The sequence below is a fragment of the Oncorhynchus tshawytscha genome, linkage group LG26 (assembly GCF_018296145.1).
Source record: "Oncorhynchus tshawytscha isolate Ot180627B linkage group LG26, Otsh_v2.0, whole genome shotgun sequence".
Classification (NCBI taxonomy): Eukaryota; Metazoa; Chordata; class Actinopteri; order Salmoniformes; family Salmonidae; genus Oncorhynchus; species Oncorhynchus tshawytscha.
In genome coordinates, this window is record NC_056454.1 from 5726567 (window position 1) to 5750367 (window position 23801).

Here is a 23801-nt window from a genome sequence, read left to right on the forward strand (position 1 = left end):
GCCAAAATCACTCCCAAAGTTCATTCCACATCTCCAACTAGAACCACGCAGGAATAGTCATCTCACCTCAGAGTGGTCACTGCTTTATGATCTAAGACCAACACTTTTTCTCTGAAGGACATTCAAATGTAAACGCAATAAGAGAGCAGCTGGTTTGAGTGGCGACAGAGGTTGCTCCACCTCACCTTCTCAGGGTCAAACATGGCATTTCGGGATGGGATACTTTGGGTAATGCATATTTTCACATCAGTCTTTGAACGTCAATGTGCTGCTAACCTGATAGACATTAATGGAAAGCATGGGGATGTAGGGTTTTGATCAAAAACTAATTTGCCCAAATATAATATTTTTATAATATTTTTGCTGGAGTACCCATGTCTATTAACATTTACAGTGCATTCGGAAAATATTCAGACCCCTACCCTTTTACCACATATTGTTACGTTACAGCCTTATTCTAAAATGGATTCAATAATTTTATGATTTGGAAACACACCGCTCTCTATATAAAAAGGTCCCACAGTTGACAGCGCATGTCAGAGCAAAAACCAAGCCATGAGGTCGAAGGAATTGTCCGTAGACCTCCGAGACAGGATTGTGTCGAAGCACAGATCTGGGGAAGGGTATCAAAAAAATTGGTTTGGAACCACCAAGACTCTTCCTAGAGCTGTGCGCCTACCCAAACTGAGCAATCGGGGGAGAAGGGCCTTGGTCAGGGAGGTGACCAAGAACTCGATCACCCTCACAGAGCTCCAGAGTTACTCTGTGGAGATTGGAGAACCTTCCAGAAGGACAACCATCTCTGCAGCACTCTACCAATCAGGCCTTTATGGTAGTGGCCAGAAGGAAGCTACTCCTCAGTAAAAAGGCACAATACAGTCCACTTGGAGTTTGCCAAAACCACCTAAAGGACTCTCAGACCATGAGAAACAAGATTCTTTGGTCTGCTGAAACCAAGATTGAACTCGTTGGCCTGAATGCCAAAAGTCACATCTGAAGGAAACCTGGCACCGCTTAACACCCGGCCAATACCATCCCTACGGTGAAGCATGGTGGTGGCAGCATCATCAAGCTGTGGGGATGTTTTTCAGCAGCAGGGATTGGGAGACTAGTCAGGATCAAGGGAAAGATGAATGGAGCAAAGAGAGAGATTCTTGATGAAAACCTGCCTCAGAGCGCTCAGGACCTCAGACTAGGGCGAAGGTTCACCTTCCAACAGGACAACGACCCTAAGCACACAGAAAAGACAACACAGGAGTAGCTTCAGGACAAGTCTCAATGTCCTGGAGTGGCCCAGCCAGAGCCCAGAGTTTAATATCTCTGGAGAGACTTGAGAATAGATGTATGTGCAGTGACTCTCCCCATTCAATCTGACAGAGCTCGAGAGGATCTGCAGAGAAGAATGAGAGAAACTCCAAATACAGGTGTGCCAAGCTTGTAACGTCATACCCAAGAAAATCCGAGGCAGTAATCACTGCCAAAGGTGCTTCAAAAAGTACTTTGTAAAGGGTCTGAATACCTTCTTTTTTTTATTAACATTTGCAAACATTTCAAAAACCTGTTTTCGCTTTGTCATTATGGGGTATTGTGAGTAGATTGAATTAAATAATAAAAAATCCCCATCAATTTTAATATAAGGCTGTAAAGTTTTTTTTTTTAATTGGAAGGGTCTGAATACTTTCCGAATGCTCTGTATGTTGCAGCTTCACCAATATGGGCAGTGCGATAAACCCTGTTGATGTCCTGTGGTGGTCGCTGCAGCAAGGAGGAGAGAGAGACAACGGGTGCTAGTCACTGTCACTCGCTGTACTTTTAAAAAAACAAATCAAATCAATTGAGGTCAGACTCTCTTGTAATATTGTAATATTATTTCATTAAACAGAGCGCTTAAAGCATCAGACAAGCTCAGTGCATATAGCTTATTTGATTAAAATGCATAGGATGTCAATATACAGTATGGAACAATACATGTTTCAAAATAGTGACCAATTGATTGGTTGAATGAACAGATGACTCTTGGTCGACCAAGATCCTTGACGATATTACACATTCTGAGCAGTGATATGAAATTTTTGGATGATACCGATCGGTACATCCGAACATCACACCTGCGGGACAGGTACAGGATGGCAACAACTGTCCGAGTTACACCAGGAAAGCACAATCCCTCAATCAGTCTTCAGACTGTCCGCAATAGACAGAGAGGCTGGACTGAGGGCTCGTAGGCCTGTTGTAAGGCAGGTCCTCACCAGACATCACTGGCAACAACATCGCCTACGGGCTCAAACCCACCATCACTGGACCAGAAAGGACTGGCAAAAAGTGCTCTTCACCGACGAGCCGCGGTTTTGTCTCACCAGGGGTGATGGTCGGATTTGCGTTTATCGTCAAAGGAATGAGCGTTACACCGAGGCCTGTACTCTGGAGCGGGATCAATTTGGAGCTGGAAGGTCCGTCATGGTCTGGGGCGGTGTGTCACAGCATCATCGGACTGAGCTTGTTGTCATTGTAGGAAATCTCAACGCTGTGCTTTACAGGGAAGACGACATCCTCCCTCATGTGGTACCCTTCCTGCAGGCTCATCCTCACATGACCCTCCAGCATGACAACGCCACCAGCCATATTGCTCGTTCTGTGAATGATTTCTTGCTAGACAGGAATGTCAGTGTTCTGTCATGACCAGCGAAGAGCCCGGATCTCACTCCCATTGAGCACGTCTGGGACCTGTTGGATCAGAGGGTGAGGGCTAGGGCCATTCTCCCAGAAATGTCTGAGAACTTGCAGGTGCCTTGGTGGAAGAGTGGGGTAACATGTCACAGCAAGAACTGAGAAATCTGGTGCAGTCCATGAGGAGAAGATGCACTGCAGTATTTAATGCAGCTGGGGGCCACAGCAGATACTATGGTAGCTTTGACATCAGTTTTTAACATCGGCGTTAAACTAGACAGACATCGGGCCGATACCAATGTTGGCATTTTTAGCTAATATCGGACGATTCCGATATATTGTGCATCCCTAATTCTGAGTAATGGAATATGTGAGTACTAGCAAGTATTTACAATTAATAATATACTTTAGAACCCAAACACAGCAAGACTTTGCAGGCAGAGCCCTGCCTGCAACACACACACACACACACACACACGTCAACCCCCATACCAGTCAAGTGGGTTGAACTATTTGCCACACGCACACACACACACACACCTTTCAACCCCCAGCTATTCCCAGTTCCCACAACAGTCAAGTGGGTTAAATTATTGGCCAGGCTACAGTGATAACTGTGGCACTTTGCATAGAGTGGGCAAGAAACTCTACTACACCATGACTCATGTCCTAGCAACAACATTCCCAGCCATGACAATGGGCACGCTTAGAGACTTCAACCATGGGTAAGTCAGTTTATTGACCGGAAAATCTATGGATTAGACACCATGGCCTTGGGCTGGGAGACATGGCCTAAAATCATATATATCTCAGTTATTTTAAAACTATGGCTGATTCATGATCTATAGCTAAATGTTTTCTCTGCAAAAAAGCTTTGTTGTATAATAAAAGGTCAAATACATTGCATTTCAAAACACAGTAATAATATAATGGAATTCAAGTCATGTGAAGTTATACCTAGGCTAAATATAAACCTTCCACAATCATAAGACACACTAATTACTTATTCAAAATATTTGTACCTGTTTTTTTGCAATAATCACTGATCTGGCTTTCAAGTCAGTCCATTAAAATATTTTTGTTACAAATTTAACCAGAATCATGCATAGTGCACATTCACTAACAATTATTAACTTTGTAGCAGGCATTATAGAAAAAGAACACAGCTCTCAAACAATCTCTCAACCACAAGCCCACGTGCTAGTGAGTAGGCAGCTAATCTCTATATTTCAAGTTTAGCCAACTTGAATCTGTTTGCAGGCCAACAAGATAGAACAGTTAAATTGTTATGAACACACTCTTCTGTCTGTCTCCAGCTGTTTGAAGAGTATGCTAGCCTGTCCACTTTTTGTAATCAAATGGCCTACCTTCTCAGAAAGAGAACGAGTTGCCAAATCCATATATCTGGGATGAGCAACTGGCGGCCCAACTAAAGGCCCACGGATTAAATTCCCAGCAAAGAAAGAATGGTAGAATACACAAGGAACAATTTCGAAAGTGTGTTGGGCATCAGCAGTTTCTCTTATATGTCAATGTATTGTTATTATTTTTTTTAAATCCCAGGCCCTGTCCCCGCAGGAGGCCTTTTGCTTTCTGGTAGGCCATCATTGTAAATAAGAATTTGTTCTTAACTGACTTGCCTAGTTAAATAAAAGGTTAACAAAAAAATTTGCACGTCAGCTACCAGCTACCAAGCTTCTACCCCCAAGCCATAAGACATTTCGCTCCGCCACCGGGAGTATTTGTAGAATTGCAGCAGACTTGCTTTAAAACTGCAAATTTGCTCTACACTCCATGGCAAACTGTGTGGGATTGATCAAAATTAACAAAAATGATGTTGATGTGGGTTTTTGAGCAACTGCAGCCCCTCGTGAGTTCAGATGTTTCTGGTACTGGAATGCCGCGCACGAAAAAACTAAGCATTAATTTTCCACAATAAATGTTTGTTAATTCTCCCATTTTAGCAGTGTCTGCTCTGCGCAATTTGAGTAGTTGAGACATAAAAATGGTATATTTACAAAGGTTGGATCAAACCTCAAATGCATAGCTAGTTGAAGACCCTTCTCAGAGGAAGGGTCTTTGTTGTTGTGGCAGGGGGAGCTACTTGTGTGCGTGTGTGTGTAAACAGAGAGGAAGAGGTGACGCAAGAGGTATCACTCTCGCCAAATTCTGTCCAATATAAACTCAATGCGTTTCTCTGGGCTTATTTTGGACCTAAGCTTGGTCGCCTGCCTTCCCATCTTTGGAATATCACTCAAAAACATACATTCGCCCAGCTCTAACTGCGCCGACTGAACAGTATGAGCATGGTACCTATTCACTGCTTTTCATACCTGTGGAAGCTGCCATTGACCTTGATTGACGAACCATCAAACAGGCAAAGCATAAATATAGGACTAAGATTGAATCCTACTACACCGGCTCCGAAGCTCGTCGGATGTGGCAGGTCTTGCAAAATATTATGGACAACAAAGGGAAGCCCAGCCGCAAGCTGTCCAGTGACACAAGCCTCCCCGATGAGCTGAATTACTTCTATGCTTGCTTCGAAACAAGCAACACTGAAGCATGTATGAGAGCAGCAGCTGTTCCAGACAACTGTGTGATCACGCTCACCGTAGCCGATGTGAGTAAGATCGTCAAACAGTTCAACATTCACAAGTCGCAGGGCCAGACAGATTCCCAGGATGTGTACTCTGATTCACTTAAATGTTTTACCTGTTCCTGGCCAAGTCCGTAATAAATACATGTTTCAATCATACCACCATGGTGTTCTTGGGCTCAGAGACTAAGGTAACCTGCCTAAATGACTGCCGACACGTAGCACTCACGTCTGTAGCCATGAAATGTTTTAAAAGGCTTGTCATGACTCACATCGCCACCATCATCCCAGAAACTCTAAACCCACTCCATTTTGCATACTGCCCGAACAGATCCACAGATGATGCAGTCTCGATTGTACTCCACACTATCCTTTACCACCTGGACAAAAGGAGCACCTACATGAGAATGCTGTTCATTGACTACAGGTCAGTGTTTAACAGCATAGTGCCCTCAAAGCTCATCACTAAGCTAAGGACCCTGAGACTAAACACATCCCTCTGCAACTGGATCCTGGACTTCCTGACGGGCCACCCCCAGTTGGTAAGGGTAGGCAACAACACATCTGCCATGCTGATCCTCAACAAGGGGGCCATTCAGGGGTGTGTGCGTGCCCAGCCCCCTCCTGTACTCTCTGTTCCCCCACAACTGTGTGGCCAAGCATGACTCCAACACCATCATTGCTGATGACACAACGGTGGTAGGCCTCATCACCGACAATGATGAGACAGCCTATTGGGAGGAGGTCAGAGACCTGAAAGTGTGGTTCCAGAACAAACCTTCCCTCAAGAAAAAGGAGATGATTGTGGACTACAGGAAAAGGAGGGCAGAGCACTCCCCAATTCTCATCGACAGGGCTGTAATGGAGCAGGTTGAGAGCTTCAAGTTCCTTGGTGTCTACATCAACATACTATCATGGTCCAAACACACCAAGACAGTCGTGAAGAGGGCATAACAACACCTAATTCCCCCTCAGGAGACTGAAAAGATTTGGCATGGGTCCTCAGATCCTGAAAAAGTTCTACAGCTGCACCAGAGAGCAGAGAGCACTGGTTGCATTATTGCCTAGTATGGCAACTGCTCGGACATCGGCCGCAAGGCGCTACAGAAGGTAGTGTATACTGCCCAGTACATCACTAGGGCCAAGATTCCTGCCTCCAGGACCTCTAAACCAGGAGGTGTCAGAGGAAGGCCCTAAACATTGCCAAAGTATCCAGTCACCCTAGTCATTGAATGTTCTCTCTGCTACTGCACGGCAAGCGGTACCGGAATGCCAAGTCTGGGTCCAAAAGGCTTCTTAACAGCTTTTACCCCTAAGGCATAAGTCTGCCGAACAGCTAATCAATTGGCCACCTGGACTATTTCCCCACCATTTTTTTACGCTGCAGCTACTCGCTGTTTATTATCTATGCATAGTCACACTACCCTAGTGCCTTGTAATACTTGCAAGTATTCATCCCCCTTGGAGTTTTTCCAATTTTGTTGCAATACAATTTAAATTGATTTTGATTTCATGTAATGGACATACACAAAATAGTCCAATTTGGTGAAGTGATATAAATAAAAAATTTAAAAAATTAAAAAACTTGTTAAAAAAAAAGGTGTGCATATGGTCTTCACCCCCTTTGCTATGAAGCCCCTAAATAAGATCTGGTACAACCAATTGCCTTCAGAAGCAATTCCACCTGTGTGCAATCAAAGTATCACATGATCCGACTTCAACTGTATGTACTGAGATCATGTGACAGAAGTTTACAATCAACTTAGCCAAATACCTTTAAACACAGTTGTTCACAATTCCTGACATTTAATCCTAGTAAAAATCCCCTGTCTTAAGTCAGTTAGGATCACCACTTTATTTTAAGAATGTGAAATGTCAGAATAATAGTAGAGAGAATTATTTATGAATGCTTTTATTTTCTTTTATCACATTCCCAGTGGGTCAGAAGTTTACACACACTCAATTAGTATTTGATAGCATTGCCTTAAAATTGTTTAACTTGGGTCAAACTTTTCAGGTAGCCTCCCACAAGCTTCCCACAATAAGTTGGGTGAATGTTGGCCTATCCCTCCTGACAGAGCTGCTGTAACGGAGTCAGGTTTACAGGACTCCTTGCTGGCATATGCTTTTTCAGGTCTGCCCACACATTTTCTATGGGATTGAGGTCAGGGTTTTGTGATTTCCACTCCAAACATTGACTTTGTTGTCCTTAAGCCATTTTGCCACAACTTTGGAAGTATGCTTGGGGTCATTGTCCATTTGGAAGACACATTTGCAAACAAACTTTAAAACTTCCTGACTGATGTTTTGATGTTGCTTCAATATATCCACACAATTTTCCATCCACATGATGCCATCTGTTTTGTGAAGTGCACCAGTTCCTCCAGCAGCAAAGCACCCCCAAAACATGATGCTGCCACACCCGTGCTTCATGGTTGGGATGGAGTTCTTCGGCTTGCAAGCCTCCCCCTTTTGCTCCAAACATAACGATGGGGATTATGGCCAAACAGTTCAATTTTTGTTTCCTCAGACCAGAGGACATTTCTCCAAAAAGTATGATATTTGCCCCCATGTTCAGTTGCAAACCGTAGTCTGGCTTTTTTATGGCGGTTTTGGAGCAGTGGCTTCTTTCAGGTTGTCGATATAGGACACCTTTTACTGTGGATATAGATACTTTTGTACCTGTTTCCTCCAGCATCTACACAAGATCCTTTGCTGTTGTTCTGGGTTTGATATGCACTTTTCGCACCGAAGTACGTTCATCTCTAAGAGACATAATGTGTCTCCATCCTGAGCGGTATGACGGCTGCGTGGTCCCATGGTGTTTTTACTTGCGTACTATTGTTTTTACAGATGAACGTGGTCCTTCAGGCGTTTGGAAATTGCTTCCAAGGATGAACCAGACTTGTGGAGGTCTACAATTTTTTTTCTGAGGTCTTGGCTGAATTCTTTTGATTTTCCCATGATGTCAAGCAAAGAGACACTGAGTTTGAAGGTGGGCCTTGAAATACATCCACAGGTACACCATCAATAGACTCAAATTATGTCAATTAGCCTTTTAGAAGCTTCTAAAGCTATGACATCATTTTCTGGAATTTTCCAAGCTGTTTAAAAAGGCACAGTCAACTTCGTGTATGTAATCTTCTGACCCACTGGAATTGTGATATAGTGAATTATAAGTGAAATAATCGGTCTGTTGTTGGAAAAATGACTTGTGTCATGCACAAAGTAGATGTCCTAACTGACTTGACAAAACTATAGTTTGTTAAAAAGATACTTGTGGAGTGGTTGAAAAACTAGTTTTAATGACTCCAACCTAAGTGTTTGTAAACTTACGAATTCAACTGTATATCGAGAATACAGTATATAAAAACACAGTACAAAACCCCATAGCACATTGGATAGAATTGCAGGAAATTAGCTGCAGGTGTCCGGAATATGAATAATGTGTTTATTAGAGGTCGACCAATTATGATTATTCAACGCCGATACCAATTATTGGAGGATCAAAAAAATATGATACCAATTTTTTGTTGTTGTTGTAATAATGACAATTACAACAATACTGAATGAACACTTATTTTAACTGAATATAATACATCAATAAAATCAATTTAGCCTCAAATAAGGATTCACCAAACTAATGGCACAATAAGCTCCACGGCATTGTCGCTAACTTTGTATTTTCAACTGGAATTAGAGTGTTTCTGAAGTATTTGCTGCCAACATGGCACTTTGTAAAAGTCTGAAGGCTTTATCAGAGGCACTGGTCTCAACAATACATTGTTTAAAATGGAGAAATGTATCCCAATGAGCTAGATAAAGTGAACATGATTCAATTCTAGTTTGACTTGGTTCTTATGTAGCAATAGTTGTTTAAATCATGTGAAAGACATTTGGACCAAATTATACAGGTGTAAAATATCCCAGCTCGTTGGACATAACACCTACTCACAGTATTACACCACTACGCTTTCCCTTGTGAGTTCTTACTACTATTAACACAAAAACAAGTGTCATTAATGATTGCAAAACATTTATTACATTTATGTAGATAATGCTCCCCAATCTATCAATTTCGACTACAGCTTCTATGAGGTAAGTGAGTAAAGTGTCGATCTCCTCCCTGTATTCAATCTGACAGCTGTACAATTCAATGGACAGAACTTTGACAAATTAAATAATGGGCTGCAGTGAGATTCAGAGATTCAGAATGGAACTATTCCATACTAAATTATGTAACTCCACTTTCTCAAGACTAGTGTGCACTGCAGAGCTTACTACACTCCAGAGAAGAGCTGGGCGATATGAACAAAAATACATACTGATAAATCTATTTTGTTTTACCATAACTACGCTCTCTTGATGTAGGCATATTCACTGCAAATGGTGTGCACTGCAGGAGCATCAAAACCATACTAACTAGATCCTAATCCGGTTGTGAAGTGGTGCACTCAACACAAACTCAATATTAAGAGGTGAGAAATACATTCTATATTTATAGAAAGCTGTGACACTCCTCTCTATAACGACAATAATAGCTGCTTTGAAAAATGTATTTTTCCCCGCAATAGCATTTTGAGCAACGGTCATGCTTGTGCTTCTCAGTTCCTATGTGCGCACAGTTGGGAGAGGGAGTGAGAGTCAGCAGCCCACAGTGAAACAGGGATAGGCACATAAACTTTCATAGCAAGTATTAAGATAATGCATAGGCTATTACTGTTGACTAAATAATGGTTTTAGAACAATCTACAGAAACAGTTGTGTAGCAAATGACCAACATAATCAAAATGCTTCGGTAAGAGGAAGGCAATGTCGGTGATGTTCATTTTCATTTTATCATCCCAGCTCTACTCAAGGGTCCCCATCCCAACCTCTGGTTAGATATGAAGCAAGACACTGGACAAACAGTGAAGGAATGTGAGTTCTGAGGGCAGACTTTGGACTTGAGAAAGCCCCTGTCACCAGACCAAAGCCATTCTGTGCACATCAAAGTGGAATTATAAGTTCAGATGAAAGATATCATTCTCTTTGCATCCTGACCTGATTATCGACATTCAATAGACTAGGTCTCAATCACAACTCAATTTTTATTGGGTATACAATGTCAATCCAGCACATAGTGTTTGCTTGTGGAACTATGCTATCCATGGGACTATGCTATGGAACACACTTTCCCTGAGCAACTATCACTGAATCTATCAAAATCTTAACACCCCATTTCAACATAATTCACAAAATACCAATGAAAACTAATTGTATCATTACTTTCACCAATATTTTTGCCTTAGAGCAGGGGTTCTCAAACTTTTTTGGAATGGGGACCCCTCTGGTGATGGCAAATTAATCAGGGACCCCATCATAATCAGAAAACAACTAGAGTGGGATAAAAATAGCATACAAGGAGTTTTACTAGGACTTCTGCAGTGCATGGCCGGACCAACCAAATCTCCGGCAATGGCTAGGAACATTTTAAAGATCTGGCTCGTCATCAGAGAGAACATTTTGCAGTTTCCAAGCTACTTTCCTGCAAATCTACACATTTTGTCATTGGACAGAGAGATTTTTTGTGGATGCAGCTTTAAAGGTCCAATGCGGGAAAACTGAAAATTTGCTCTTATTGGCCAAGAGGTTTGGAACTCTGTTATTGGTCTATAAGATCACATGGAATTAAATATATCAATCACTCAGTCCATTTACACTTATTTCAGAAAAAAAAACGTGCAGGGATGATCAAATGAAATAATTCAGAAAGCCTTGCAAGTTGAAATACAGCCTGAGGTTGTTTATTAACCGGTACACCTGCAACTCTTTTCTCCCCTGATGGTTCCTTATCAGCAGGGCCAATATAAAATAACTCATACAATAAATATTGACTCGAAGAAAGTAATCTACCGTCCACAATAAGAAACGACACGGACAATGTTTCTAATAGCTGACGCTGGTTACATTATAGCACAGTTACATCATCGCAAACAGCATTTCCCAAATAACTGTAGATTATTTTCAGGACAAAAGATAAATTAGCATAGACAGCCCCACTGACAGCCCCTACCTTACATTAGCCTACAGGTGTCAACCTTCCAATAGTTTTGGTCAATGAAAGTTGTAAAACCATCGTCTAAGTATATTTCAATATTTTACTGTTTTATTAAAACTGTATCCCTACATTACCAACAATCTTCCCAAACGTTTCTGTCAACGGTAACATTACGACGTTTCGAGAGACAAAGACCCAACAAGTTGTAGACATCTGAGCAGCTACATTTCCAAATTGTTTATAGTTTTTCTTAGGGCTTACCTGGCCATTGCGATGTTACTGGTGTCAGAAGAACCAGGACCAAGCACAGTGGTGGCCACGAGCAACACCTGCAACGAGGTAGCACATCGTTTATTAAATTAATAATCATATCTTTCGATTGCTTTACATCCACCAAGAGCGTAAATACATTTTAAAAAATACCTCATTTCCATCTCTGTTTTGGTAGTGACCAAGTTCAAAGGCTACATGTGATTTCTGGGCAAATAAATGTACAACTTTTCGCTATTTCCCTGGTCCCCCACGATTGATTCCAAGCCGGTTGAACAGCTGATGCTCGGCTGTCGGCTCTGCTGGTTACAGAGAAAATTGTGGAAGAGAAAAGTGACCTACATAATCTGACAAAGGAGAATCCTTCTGGGTCCTAAAGAGTGTTTTTTTTATTTTTCTTACTGTAGGGGCCTTCTGCGTCTTCTTCTTCAATGAGGTTTAGTGGCGGTTGGCATCCAATAAATGTTGCATTATCGCCACCTATTACACTGTAGTATAACTCCCTTACACCACTTAACACACCCTGTAACTCTTCTGAGGAAAAGTCTCGCACACCCAAAACCCTCTGCAGCTGCGACAAATGCCTCAACTTTCTGCAATTTACGTTCTGTCCCTGCAGTACAATTGTTAACCATTGCTATAAATGCTAAAAATCCAATCTTACTGAAACATACAGTGGGGCAAAAAAGTATTTAGTCAGCCACCAATTGTGCAAGTTCTCCCACTTAAAAAGATGAGGCCTGTAATTTTCATCACAGGTACACTTCAACTATGACAGACAAAATGAGAGAGAAAAAATCCAGAAAATCACATTGTAGGATTTTTAATGAATTTATTTGCAAATTATGGTGGAAAATAAGCATTTAGTCAATAACAAAAGTTTATCTCAATACTTTGTTATATACCCTTTGTTGGCAATGACAGAGGTCAAACGTTTTCTGTAAGTCTTCACAAGGTTTTCACACACTGTTGCTGGTATTTTGGCCCATTCCTCCATGCAGATCTCCTCTAGAGCAGTGTTGTTTGGGGGCTGTTGCTGGGCAACACGGACTTTCAACTCCCTCCAAATATTTTCTATGGGGTTGAGATCTGGAGACTGGCTAGGCCACTCCAGGACCTTGAAATGCTTCTTACAAAGCCACTCCTTCGTTGCCCGGGCTGTGTTTTTGGGATCATTGTCATGCTGAAAGACCCAGCCACGTTTCATCTTCAATGCCCTTGCTGATGGAAGGAGGTTTTCACTGAAAATCTCACGATACATGACCACATTCATTCTTTCCTTTTCACGGATCAGTCATCCTGGTCCCTTTGCAGAAAAACAGCCCCAAAGCATAATGTTTCCACCCCCATGCTTCACAGTAGGTATGGTGTTCTTTGGATGCAACTCAGCATTCTTTGTCCTCCAAACACGACGAGTTGAGTTTTTACCAAAAAGTTCAATTTTGGTTTCATCTGACCATATGACATTCTCCCAATCTTCTTCTGGATCATCCAAATGCTCTCTAGCAAACTTCAGACGGGCCTGGACATGTGCTGGCTTAAGCAGGGGGACACATCTGGCACTGCAGGATTTGAGTTCCTGGCGGCGTAGTGTGTTACTGATGGTAGGCTTTGTTACTTTGGTCCCAGCTCTCTGCAGGTCATTCACTAGGTCCCCCCGTGTGGTTCTGGGATTTTTGCTCACTGTTCTTGTGATCATTTTGACCCCACGAGGTGAGATCTTGCGTGGAGCCCCAGATCGAGGGAGATTATCAGTGACATTGTATGTCTTCCATTTCCTAATAATTGCTCCCACAGTTGATTTCTTCATACCAAGCTGCTTACCTATTACAGATTAAGTCTTCCCAGCCTGGTGCAGGTCTACAATTTTGTTTCTGGTGTCCTTTGACAGCTCTTTGGTCTTGGCCATAGTGGAGTTTGGAGTGTGACTGTTTGAGGTTGTGGACAGGTGTCTTTTATAGTGATAACAAGTTCAAACAGGTGCCATTAATACAGGTAACAAGTGGAGGACAGAGGAGCCTCTTAAAGAAGAAGTTACAGGTCTGTGAGAGCCAGAAATCTTGCTTGTTTGTAGGTGACCAAATACTTATTTTCCACCATCATTTGCAAATAAATTCATTAAAAATCCTACAATGTGATTTTCTGGATTTTTTTTTTTTCCCTCATTTTGTCTGTCATCGTTGAAGTGTACCTATGATGAAAATTACAGGCCTCTCTCATCTTTTTAAGTGGGAGAACTTGCACAATTGGTGCTGACTAAACACTTTTTTGCCCCACTGTATATCACTTGTTGATTTATCCCTCTGTACTGGTACAGATCTACTACTCACACCACTCCTCTTAGGATCCCTCCCCCTTTACCAGTGGCGATTTTAGTATGTAAATCTTGGTGAATCAAAAAAATTGTGGGATGCATGCTAGCAAAGCCACTACACAACACAACACTAAACAATACATTAATTGCACTATAACGGTGACAAATGGTGCCCACAAACTGTTAGGGCCTACATAAAGCTGTCCCAACAGCAGTGTCCCACCACCTTACCACTGCTACACCTGGCTTTCAGCGGAGCCTTGTCTGGCATCGAAACAGTTTATTCAGCCTCATTTACTGCCTTTTAAAAAAACATAGATGATATTGCTGACTTGCTTAAACAAATGTGGCTTCTGCTGACAGTTGAGATGTACAAACTATGGCATAAGGACGAACAGCGATAAGAGGCAATCCGTCATTTCGATTAAGACATTAATGAGCGAGCAACGACGGATGTAGTCAATATAACTATTTGTTCAGCACTTTTGAAAACTACAGAAACAAAATTCAGAACATGGGTCGTTGTTACAGTGTACTCCCTGAACAACAAATCAGAACTGTAAGATAAATAAAGGGGGCATATAATAAGACAATGAAAACTCATACAATATTCGATGATTAAATTTCTCTAAAACAGGTTATAATGCTCATGTTTTCTGCTGGCTCCCCCCACCACCACAGAAAGCACTGAGCTAGGCTGAAACACCTACATTTTGGAGCTGCCTTACTCAAGAAAACAAAAAAGAGATTTTGTTACAGTGTACTCCCTGAACAACAAGTCAGAACTGTAAGATAAATAAAGGGGCCATATAATAAGACAATGAAAACTCATACAATATTCTATGATTACATTTCTCTAAAACAGGTTATAGGCTACATGTGCACCACCAAGTTAGAACAGTAGGCAAAATTAAGAGGTGAAAATTGACCAAATGATTAGGGTGAGGCACATTAAACACTGTTTGGGTCTTTGCGTGTCAAAAAAGATACATGTCATATAACACTATATGACGTGTTAAATCATCTTTTAATTTGACATGTCAAATAACACAATTCTATTATATAATGTTGTGCGTACTGAATTTGAATGTGCAAGCCAAGCGCCACCGCTATTATCGATAGCACTGTCAGAGCTGTACAAAAAAGTTGGCAAACAAGCACACACCGGGCCACGAACGATGTGTTTACAATACCGCGTTGGGGAAAATAGACCAAAATATTAGGGTGAGGCACATGGGCTACTATCAGTTTACTACACATCATGCACTTTTTATTACTTTCTTACCTACAGTATACATATCTTCCTTGCATATTACATAATTTATGCAGCAGCTTACAATACATTTTTGGACTCATCTTGCAAAGGTGACACAGAGGTCCTTTGTGGGCAAATCTGACAAGTCTGACATTCTCTGCATTTATGGTGGGAACTCGGGGAAAAAACACAGCCACTCCACTGAATAACAGGTTAACATTAGTGGTTGCTTTGCAATGCTTGCAGTTAGCCACTGATTCCTTCACTGTTGAATTTGCGATTTCCAACATGTTCTTTATGTCCAATGGTTCTATAATTTCTCTTTATTATTTCTCTTCATATGACAAGGATTAAAAAGGATTTGCCAGTAGATTGTCAACTTGATTCATGATGATGACTGCTAGCTAAGTCTTTCAAACTAAGATGTTGACATGATCAGTCCAATCAAATCTACTGTGCATATAAAGTGATTTGATATCATTTTATCTGTGGCCAATGACCTTGAGCCTTCTTGGAAGAGTACTTGCAATATAACTCTATGGAAGATTTGGATGTCTAACCTTACCAAGGACTTAAAGTTGACGATGACGTACTGCCCCCATGAGTGACAGAACAATGAGCCAATCATGGCGCAATGCTCATGTTTTCTGCTGGCTCCCCCCACCACCACAGAAAGCACTGAGCTAGGCTGAAACACCTACATTTTGGAGCTGCCTGACTCAAGAAAACAAAAAAGAGATTTTTTTTTATATTGTTTGCAAACTGATATGTGGCACGTATTAATGCCAAAATATCATGCAAAACAGACAAGCCCCCCCATTTTATATATACAACGGCCAAGACCAGAGAGCTGTGGAAGGACATCAGGGATAAAATTGTAGACCTGCAAAAGGCTGGGATGGGCTACAAAACAATAGGCAAGCATCTTGGTGAGAAGGCAACAACTGTTGGCGCAATTATTAGAAAATGGAGGAAGTTCAAGATGAAGGTCAATCACTCTCGGTCTGGGGCTCCATGCAAGATCTCACCTCGTGGGGCATCAATGATCATGAGGAAGGTGAGGTGTCAGCCCAGAACTACACGGCAGGACCTGGTCAATGACCTGAAGAAAGCTGGGACCACAGTCTCAAAGAAAACCATTAGCAACACACTACACCGTCATGGATTAAAATCCTGCAGCGCACGCAAGGTCCCCCTGCTCAAGCCAGCGCATGTCCAGGCCCGTCTGAAGTTTGCCAATGACCATCTGGATGATCCAGAGGAGGAATGGGAGAAGGTCATGTGGTCTGATGAGACAAAAATAGAGCTTTTTGGTCTAAACTCCACTCGCCGTGTTTGGAGGAAGAAGAAGGATGAGTACAACCCCAAGAACACCATCCCAATCGTGAGGCATGGAGGTGGAAACATCATTCTTTGGAGATGCTTTTCTGCAAAGGGGACAGGACGACTGCACCGTATTGAGGGGAGGATGGATGGGGCCATGTATCGCGAGATCTTGGCCAACAACCTCTTTCGCTCAGTAAGAGCATTGAAGATGGGTCGTGGCTGGGTCTTCCAGCATGACAACTACCCGAAACACACAGCCAGGGCAACTAAGGAGTGGCTCCGTAAGAAGCATCTCAAGGTCCTGGAGTGGCCTAGCCAGTCTCCAGACCTGAACCCAATAGAAAATCTTTGGAGGGAGCTGAAAGTCCGTATTGCCCTGCAACAGCCACAAAACTTGAAGGATCTGGAGAAGGTCTGTATGGAGGAGTGGGCCAAAATCCCTGCTGCAGTGTGTGTAAACCTGTTCAAGAACTACAGGAAAAGTATGATCTCTGTAATTGCAAACAAAGTTTTCTGTACCAAATATTAAGTTCTGCTTTTCTGATGTATCAAATACATATGTCATGCAATAAAATGCAAATTAATTACTTAAAAATCATACAATGTGATTTTTGTTTTAGATTCCGTCTCTCACAGATGAAGTGTACCTATGATAAAAATTACAGACCTCTACATGCTTTGTAAGTAGGAAAAGCTGCAAAATCGGCAGTGTATCAAATACTTGTTCTCCCCACTGTATATGTATGTATGTATGTATGTATTTATTTATTTATACATTTTTTGCTAAAAATGTGGGGTTCAAAACAGGTGGGGCTCTGCCCTGAATGACCGGTTGCCACTGCCCATGACCCATCTTACTCTATTTTCTTCACTGCCTCAGCATATGACAACTTCTGCACTACTCCTAACTCAGGAAACTGCAACCTGCCTCTCTCGCCCTGTAGGGGCCTGACTGCATGAGGTGGTCTTCTTTTTTTCTTCTTCTTCTTTGAGGTTTATTGACAGACTACACTCATAATGTGTAGTGCCGCCACCTGCTGTACGGGGTAGTAAAAAATACCCCTAAAATAAAATGTGTTTTTGTTGAACAAATTCATACTAATAAATAAATAAGAAATAAAAAACACTAACCAAATTCACGCTACTACCCTGAATTTCAAACAAAAACTCCTTCAGTCGGATTTAAATGTCAGATCCCTACACAGGCTCAGGAACCTGGGAGGGAACCTCGTCATTCAGTACTCACTGTAATATTTCAGCCGTAAAGCCTTGGAGAGCCAGAAATCTATTTGCCGCCTTGACAATGATGTATAGCTTTGATTTTTTTTATTAGTTCGAGTAGCACAATTTATCACTTGCGCTATAAACACAACAAAATCCACCTTCTTCACTATTAGTGTGTCGGGATCCTACGCATTCACTGCAGATTGTGGGACATTCACTAACATCTCTTCGCTATTCACTCCTTCAGCTATTTTCACTACTCCTCCACATAGGAGACCTGCTGGATGGCCTTGATCCTAGCTCCTGCAACCTCCTTCATCCTTACAGGACACTCCGGGAACACGGGAATGTAATTACCATCTCTAACGTTCTGGGTGTCATGAGTGGGAAGTCAGGTGCAGGAAACAGAGAGTTCAATATAGTGCTCTTTTAATGCACACACGGTGAACAACGGCCACCCCACAAAACACTGGGTGCTCAAAACAAATGCCCCAGACACGGGGGACGAAAACTGTCCAGCAAACTCCATGAACATAAACCAACACGTTCGTCTACACCAAACACAAAGGTTACAATAATTAATCCCGCACAAAGAAACGGGCGGGCCGGCTGACTAATAAAGCCCAACTAATTACAAAAAACTCAAAACAGGTGTAACCAATAAACACATAAGGAGGGGGAGGAAAGAATCAGTGGCAGCTAGTAGGCCGGCGACGACGGCCACCGAGCACCATACAAACGGGAAGGGGAGCCACCTTCGGTCGGAGTCGTGACACCATCACAATTACAACAAGATGCTTAATCTGACTCTTCAACTACTACACATTTATTCCTTCAACAAACACTTGCCATGGGTCCAATTTTTTTTACAATTGTAACACTGCAATGGCTTCTGCACATACGGTCTCACCGCAAATCTCACATACCCAAGTTTTATATACATTGGGAGAACCACTTCATCAAACAACAGTAAAACCGATAGGCTTTGAATCTCCTTTCCATCTATCATTCGATTCAAGCAATGTGCGTCTACCATTCCTGGAATGTTTTCCTTAAATCACACAGATTCTTTGTCCAACGAGACACCAGAGATGACACCTTTCACCGGTGCCCTACTCTGACAATCATAGCTTTCCACATCATACGTTAACATCTTGTAGAGCAACAGAGCTTTCTCCTTTTGCGCTTTTGACACACGAAATCAACATCATACCGCTCCTGGTCACTCTGACCAATTCCACTTTATCCAATTCTTCCTTTATCAACTTCGAGACCGCAAACCCAAAAAATAATTATTGCTCGTGAATCACACTTTAACCATGAACTCCTGGTCATTTCCAACTTTAGTCCTTCCTACTCCACTCTTCTTCACCATCGTCTACTCATTATCATCAACTGTACTTGTGCCAAGAGAATAGCACAATACTTCCGCTTCCGCCATAGCTTCCGGCTCCTCTGCTTCGTCCAGCTTAGCCTCGTCTTCGATCTGCAAGAGGTGTGTTTGGAATATATTTAATTATATTTTTTAGCACCATTTTTTTTGCTTCTTAATTAAGGATGCTTTGATCTGGATCCTGGAGTGTGTGTTACCCTGATCTGCACTATAAAGCATATGTGAAACATAAACGAATACTGGCCCAAACATACAATGCCTTCAGAAAGTATTCACAACCTTTTGTTTCAGCCTGAATTTAAAATGGATTAAATTGAGTCTGTGTCATGAGCCTACACACAATACCCCATAATGTCAAAGTGGAATTCTGTTTTTAGACATTTTTACAAATTCAATAAAAATGAAGAGCTGAAATCTCTATAGTCAATATGTATTCAACCACTGTTATGGCAAGCCTAAATAAGTGCAGGAGTAAACATGTGCTTAAAAAGTCACATAATAAGTTGCATGGACTCACTATGTGTACAATAATAGTGTGTAACATGAGTTTCAAATGTACCCAACACAAACAATGATCTGTAAGGTCCCCTTCTGTCGAGCAGTGAAGTTCAACCACAGATTCATCCACAAGACCAGGGAGGTCCCTTACAAAGAAGGGCACCTTATTGGTAGATGAGTAAAAATAAAAAAGCAGAAATGGAATATCCCTTTAAGCATGCTGATGTTATTAGTTACACTTTGACTAGTGTATCAATACACCCTGTCACTACAAAGATACAGGTGTCCTTCCTAACTCAGTTGCCAGAGAGCAAGGAAAGCACTCAAGGATTTCACCATGAGGCCAATGTTGACTTTAAACAGATACAGAGTTTAATGTCTGTTATAGGAGAAAATGAGGATGGATCAACAATATTGTAGTTACTCCACAATTCTAACCTTATTCACAGAATGTAGCCTGTGCAGAATATGAATATTCCAAAATATGCATCCTGTTTGAAACAAGGCACTTAAGTAATACTGCAAAAAAAATGTGGCAAAAAATTAACTTTTGTCCTGAATACAAAGTGTTATGTTTGGGGCAAATCCAATACAACACATTACTGAGAACCAACCTCAATTTTCAAGCATAGTGCTGGCTGCAAAATGTTATAGATATGCTTGTAATCTTTAAAGACCGGAGAGGTTTTCAGGATAAAAAAACAAATGGAATGGGTCTAAGCAAAGGCACAATTCGAGAGGAAAACCTGGTTCAGTCTGCTTTCCAACAGACACTGAGAGATGAATTTACCTTTTAGCAGGACAATAACCTAAAACACTGGGGTTGCTTACCAAGATGACATTGAATGTTCCTGAGTGGCCTAGTTATCATTTTTCAAATGTATGTCAAGACTTTAAAACGGCTGTCTAGCAATGATCAATAACCAAGTTGACAGAGCCTAAAGATTAAAAATAATAATAAATATAATGTAATAAATATTGTACAATACAGGTGTGCAAAGATTTCAGACATACCCTGAAAGACACATCTGTAATTGCTGCCGAATGTGTTTCAAACATGTATTGACTCAGGGGTTTGAATAATTATGTAAATGAGATATTTATGTTCTTAATTTTAATTTCCTCAGTGAGATTAAGAGTGTTCACACTGTGCTTCAGCAGCTGACAAACACATTTGAATGTGTGGCAGGGCTCTTGTCCCACGTCACCAAAGCTGACCCCCAACAAAGCAGGCCTGACAACACAGCATGAAATCCCCCCCACAACACCAATTCAGTGTACACAGCTTAAGATGTGACTCACCTATACGCCATTGAGAAAGCCATCAACATCCACCATGGCCAGATATCATCTGTAGCATCCATTGAAGAGCTTTTGTCTTGTCCGATTTGACCAAATACATATAATTCTAATTAGTTAAGTTTTGGTTTTTAGATAATATTACTAATTTAATCAGATTTAAGAAACATTTATTGATGCAAGTATGTATAATAATATAACAATAATATGTTTATATAACATAATAATAACATGTTATGTTAACAATGTAATAGCCAACAATTTCCATCTTGAGTAGATAAAGCCCCTATAGCCTACTTTAGGAACATGGATTACTTAAATATGTTGTTTTCTAACACAAACATTCAATTAATTGTTTGCACAGCCTACACATATTTTGTGTTTGATTGTTAAAATACTGCTTCATCGTAATGTACAATGTGACATTCTATTTGGAGAGTTTCTCCCATTCTTCTCTGCAGATCCCCTCAAGCTCTGCCAAGTTGGATGGGGAGCATCTCTGCACAGCTATTTTCAGGTGTCTCCAAAAGATGTTAGATCGGGTTAAAGTCCGGTCTCTGGCTGGGCCACTCAAGAACAATCAGAGACTTGTCCCGAAGCCACCACTGCATTGTCTTGGCTGTGTGCTTTTGGTCGTTGTCCTGTTGGAAGGTGAACCTTCGCCACAGTCTGAGGTCCTGAGCGCTCTGGAGCAGGTTTTCATCAAGGATCTCTCTGCACTTTGCACTGTTCATCTTTCCCTCGATCTTTACTTGTCTCCCAGTCCCTGACACTGAAAAACATCCCCACAGCATGGTGCTGCCACCACCATAATTCACCGTAGGGATGGTGCCAGGTTTCCTCCAGACGTGATGCTTGGCATTCAGGCCAAAGAGTTCAATCTTGGTTTCATCAGACCAAAGAATCTTGTTTCTTATGGTGTGAGAGTCTTTAGGTGTCTTTTGGCAAATTCCATGAGCCTTTTACTGAGGAGTGACTTCCGTCTGGCCACTGTACCATGAAGGCCTGATTGGTGGAGTGCTGCAGAGATTGGTTGTCCTTCTGGAAGGTTCTCCCATCTCCACAGAGGAACTATGGAGCTCTTTCAGAGTGACCATCGGGTTCTTGGTCACCTCCTTGACAAAGGCCATTCTCCCCCGATTGCTCAGTTTGGCCGATCAGCCAGCTCTAGGAAGAGTCTTGGTGGTTCCAAACTACATCAATTTAAGAATGATGGAGGCCACTGTGTTCTTGGGGACTTTCAATACTGACAACATTTTTTGGCAACCTTCCCCAGATCTGTGCCCTCATCACAACTCTGTCTCGGTGCTCTTTGGACATTTCCTTCGACCTAATGGCTTGGTTTTTGTTCTGACATGCACTGTCAGCTGTGGGACCTTGTATAGACAGGTATGTGCCTTTCCAAATCATGTCCAATTGAATTTACCACAGGTGGACTCCAATCAAGTTGTAGAAACATCTCAAGGATGATCAATGGAAACAGGATGCACCTGAGCTCAATTTTTTGAGTCTCACAGCAAAGTGTCTGAATACCTTTGTAAATACGTTTTTTTATGCATTTGCAAATATTACTTAAAAACCTGTTTTCGATTTGTCATTTTGGGGTATTCTGTGTAGATTGATGAGGACTTTTTAAAAATCAATTTCATAATAAGGCTGTAATGTAACAATATGTGGAAAAAGTCAAGGGGTCTGAATACTTTCCTAATGTACTGTATATGCCTGCCATCATATCATTTTGGCTAGTGTTCTTCATAGATATTAGATGGCTGGTGCCACCTAACGGACAACATTGTAACTGCACTTGTGGGTACATTTCCTTGACTGTTATTATATGCTATAAGCAACAAGTTGCGCAGAAATAGACAGGGTATCTTTTTACTCACCTTGTATGCTGAGAAACATATTACATTTCATTAACTTTTGATTCATATTTAAACAGTTGGCCTCGGCAATGTTGTGTGAACCTACTGTGTCTGTTAAGGTGCATAGTTTGCATTGTCCTGCTGCTCTTACATCATTCAGTATAGAGTACCACAGCATGATTCATAATACCTATAAAACCAAAACAAGGAAATGGTTCCAATAATTTCTCCACCATACATTTTTCCGATAGGTGATTTTAGAAACACTTAAAATAAGGGCTGTGTTTCATGTAGGTTTCCCGTGGCATGACGTTTTGATAGCTGTGTATATCTCGAGGACACGGTGGCTTTTAACAATATATTCGCCTGTATTTACCCCCAAAACTGAAATAATAATGACCTGCTGGTGTGGCTATCATAAAGAACTACAAAAGCCATGATGAGTTGGACAAAACAGCCGAATCAGGGCAAAGGTAAGAATCTCTAGAGTGATGAATAAATTCGCAAAATTACAAGTTTTATATTGACACAGTACCTGTTAGCAAAGGGTCAGATGATGTGTAGGAGCTTGCATGGATTTGTAGTCTTGCATGATGTCTACTTTGATGATAATTGACATTTTTGAATCAGAGTAAACAGAGTTTTACATGGTTATCAAAACATCACACAAGGGTAAGCCTACATGAAACACAGACCTTATTTTAAGTGTTTCTAAAAATTTGCTACGGGAAAAATAAATGGTGGAATAACAATTGGAACCATTTCCCTGTTTGATTGCTAGGTTTTATGGGTATTATGACACCTCCATTGGGGGGCACCATCGAGAACATCCTCTGGTTGCATCACCGCCTGGTATGGCAACTGTTCGGCCTCCGACCGCAAGGTGCTAGAGTGTAGTGCGTACGGCCCAGTTGATTACTGGGGCTAAGCTTCCTGCCATCCAAGAATCTTCTTAATAAATGGATTTGTATTTGTATTTTATGTTTTGGATCATTGTCTTGTTGGAAGACAAATCTCCGTCCCAGTCTCAGGTCTTTTGCAGACTCCATCA

The 23801-nt window shown here is 41.5% G+C and overlaps 1 protein-coding gene across 1 annotated transcript in view; it reads right to left on the reverse strand.

Annotated features, from left to right (window-relative positions):
* The window catches only part of LOC112225087 (collagen alpha-1(XVIII) chain), a 179044-nt gene extending 167147 nt beyond the window's left edge, over positions 1–11897 (reverse strand). The window contains exons 1-2 of the mRNA XM_024388712.2: positions 11730–11897; positions 11568–11635 (exon numbers count right to left, since the gene is read on the reverse strand). Coding sequence (XP_024244480.1) covers positions 11568–11635; positions 11730–11740 — 79 coding nt within the window. The 5' untranslated portion in view covers positions 11741–11897. The remainder of the gene's footprint in view (positions 1–11567; positions 11636–11729) is intronic.
* Positions 11898–23801: the final 11904 nt, after the last annotated feature.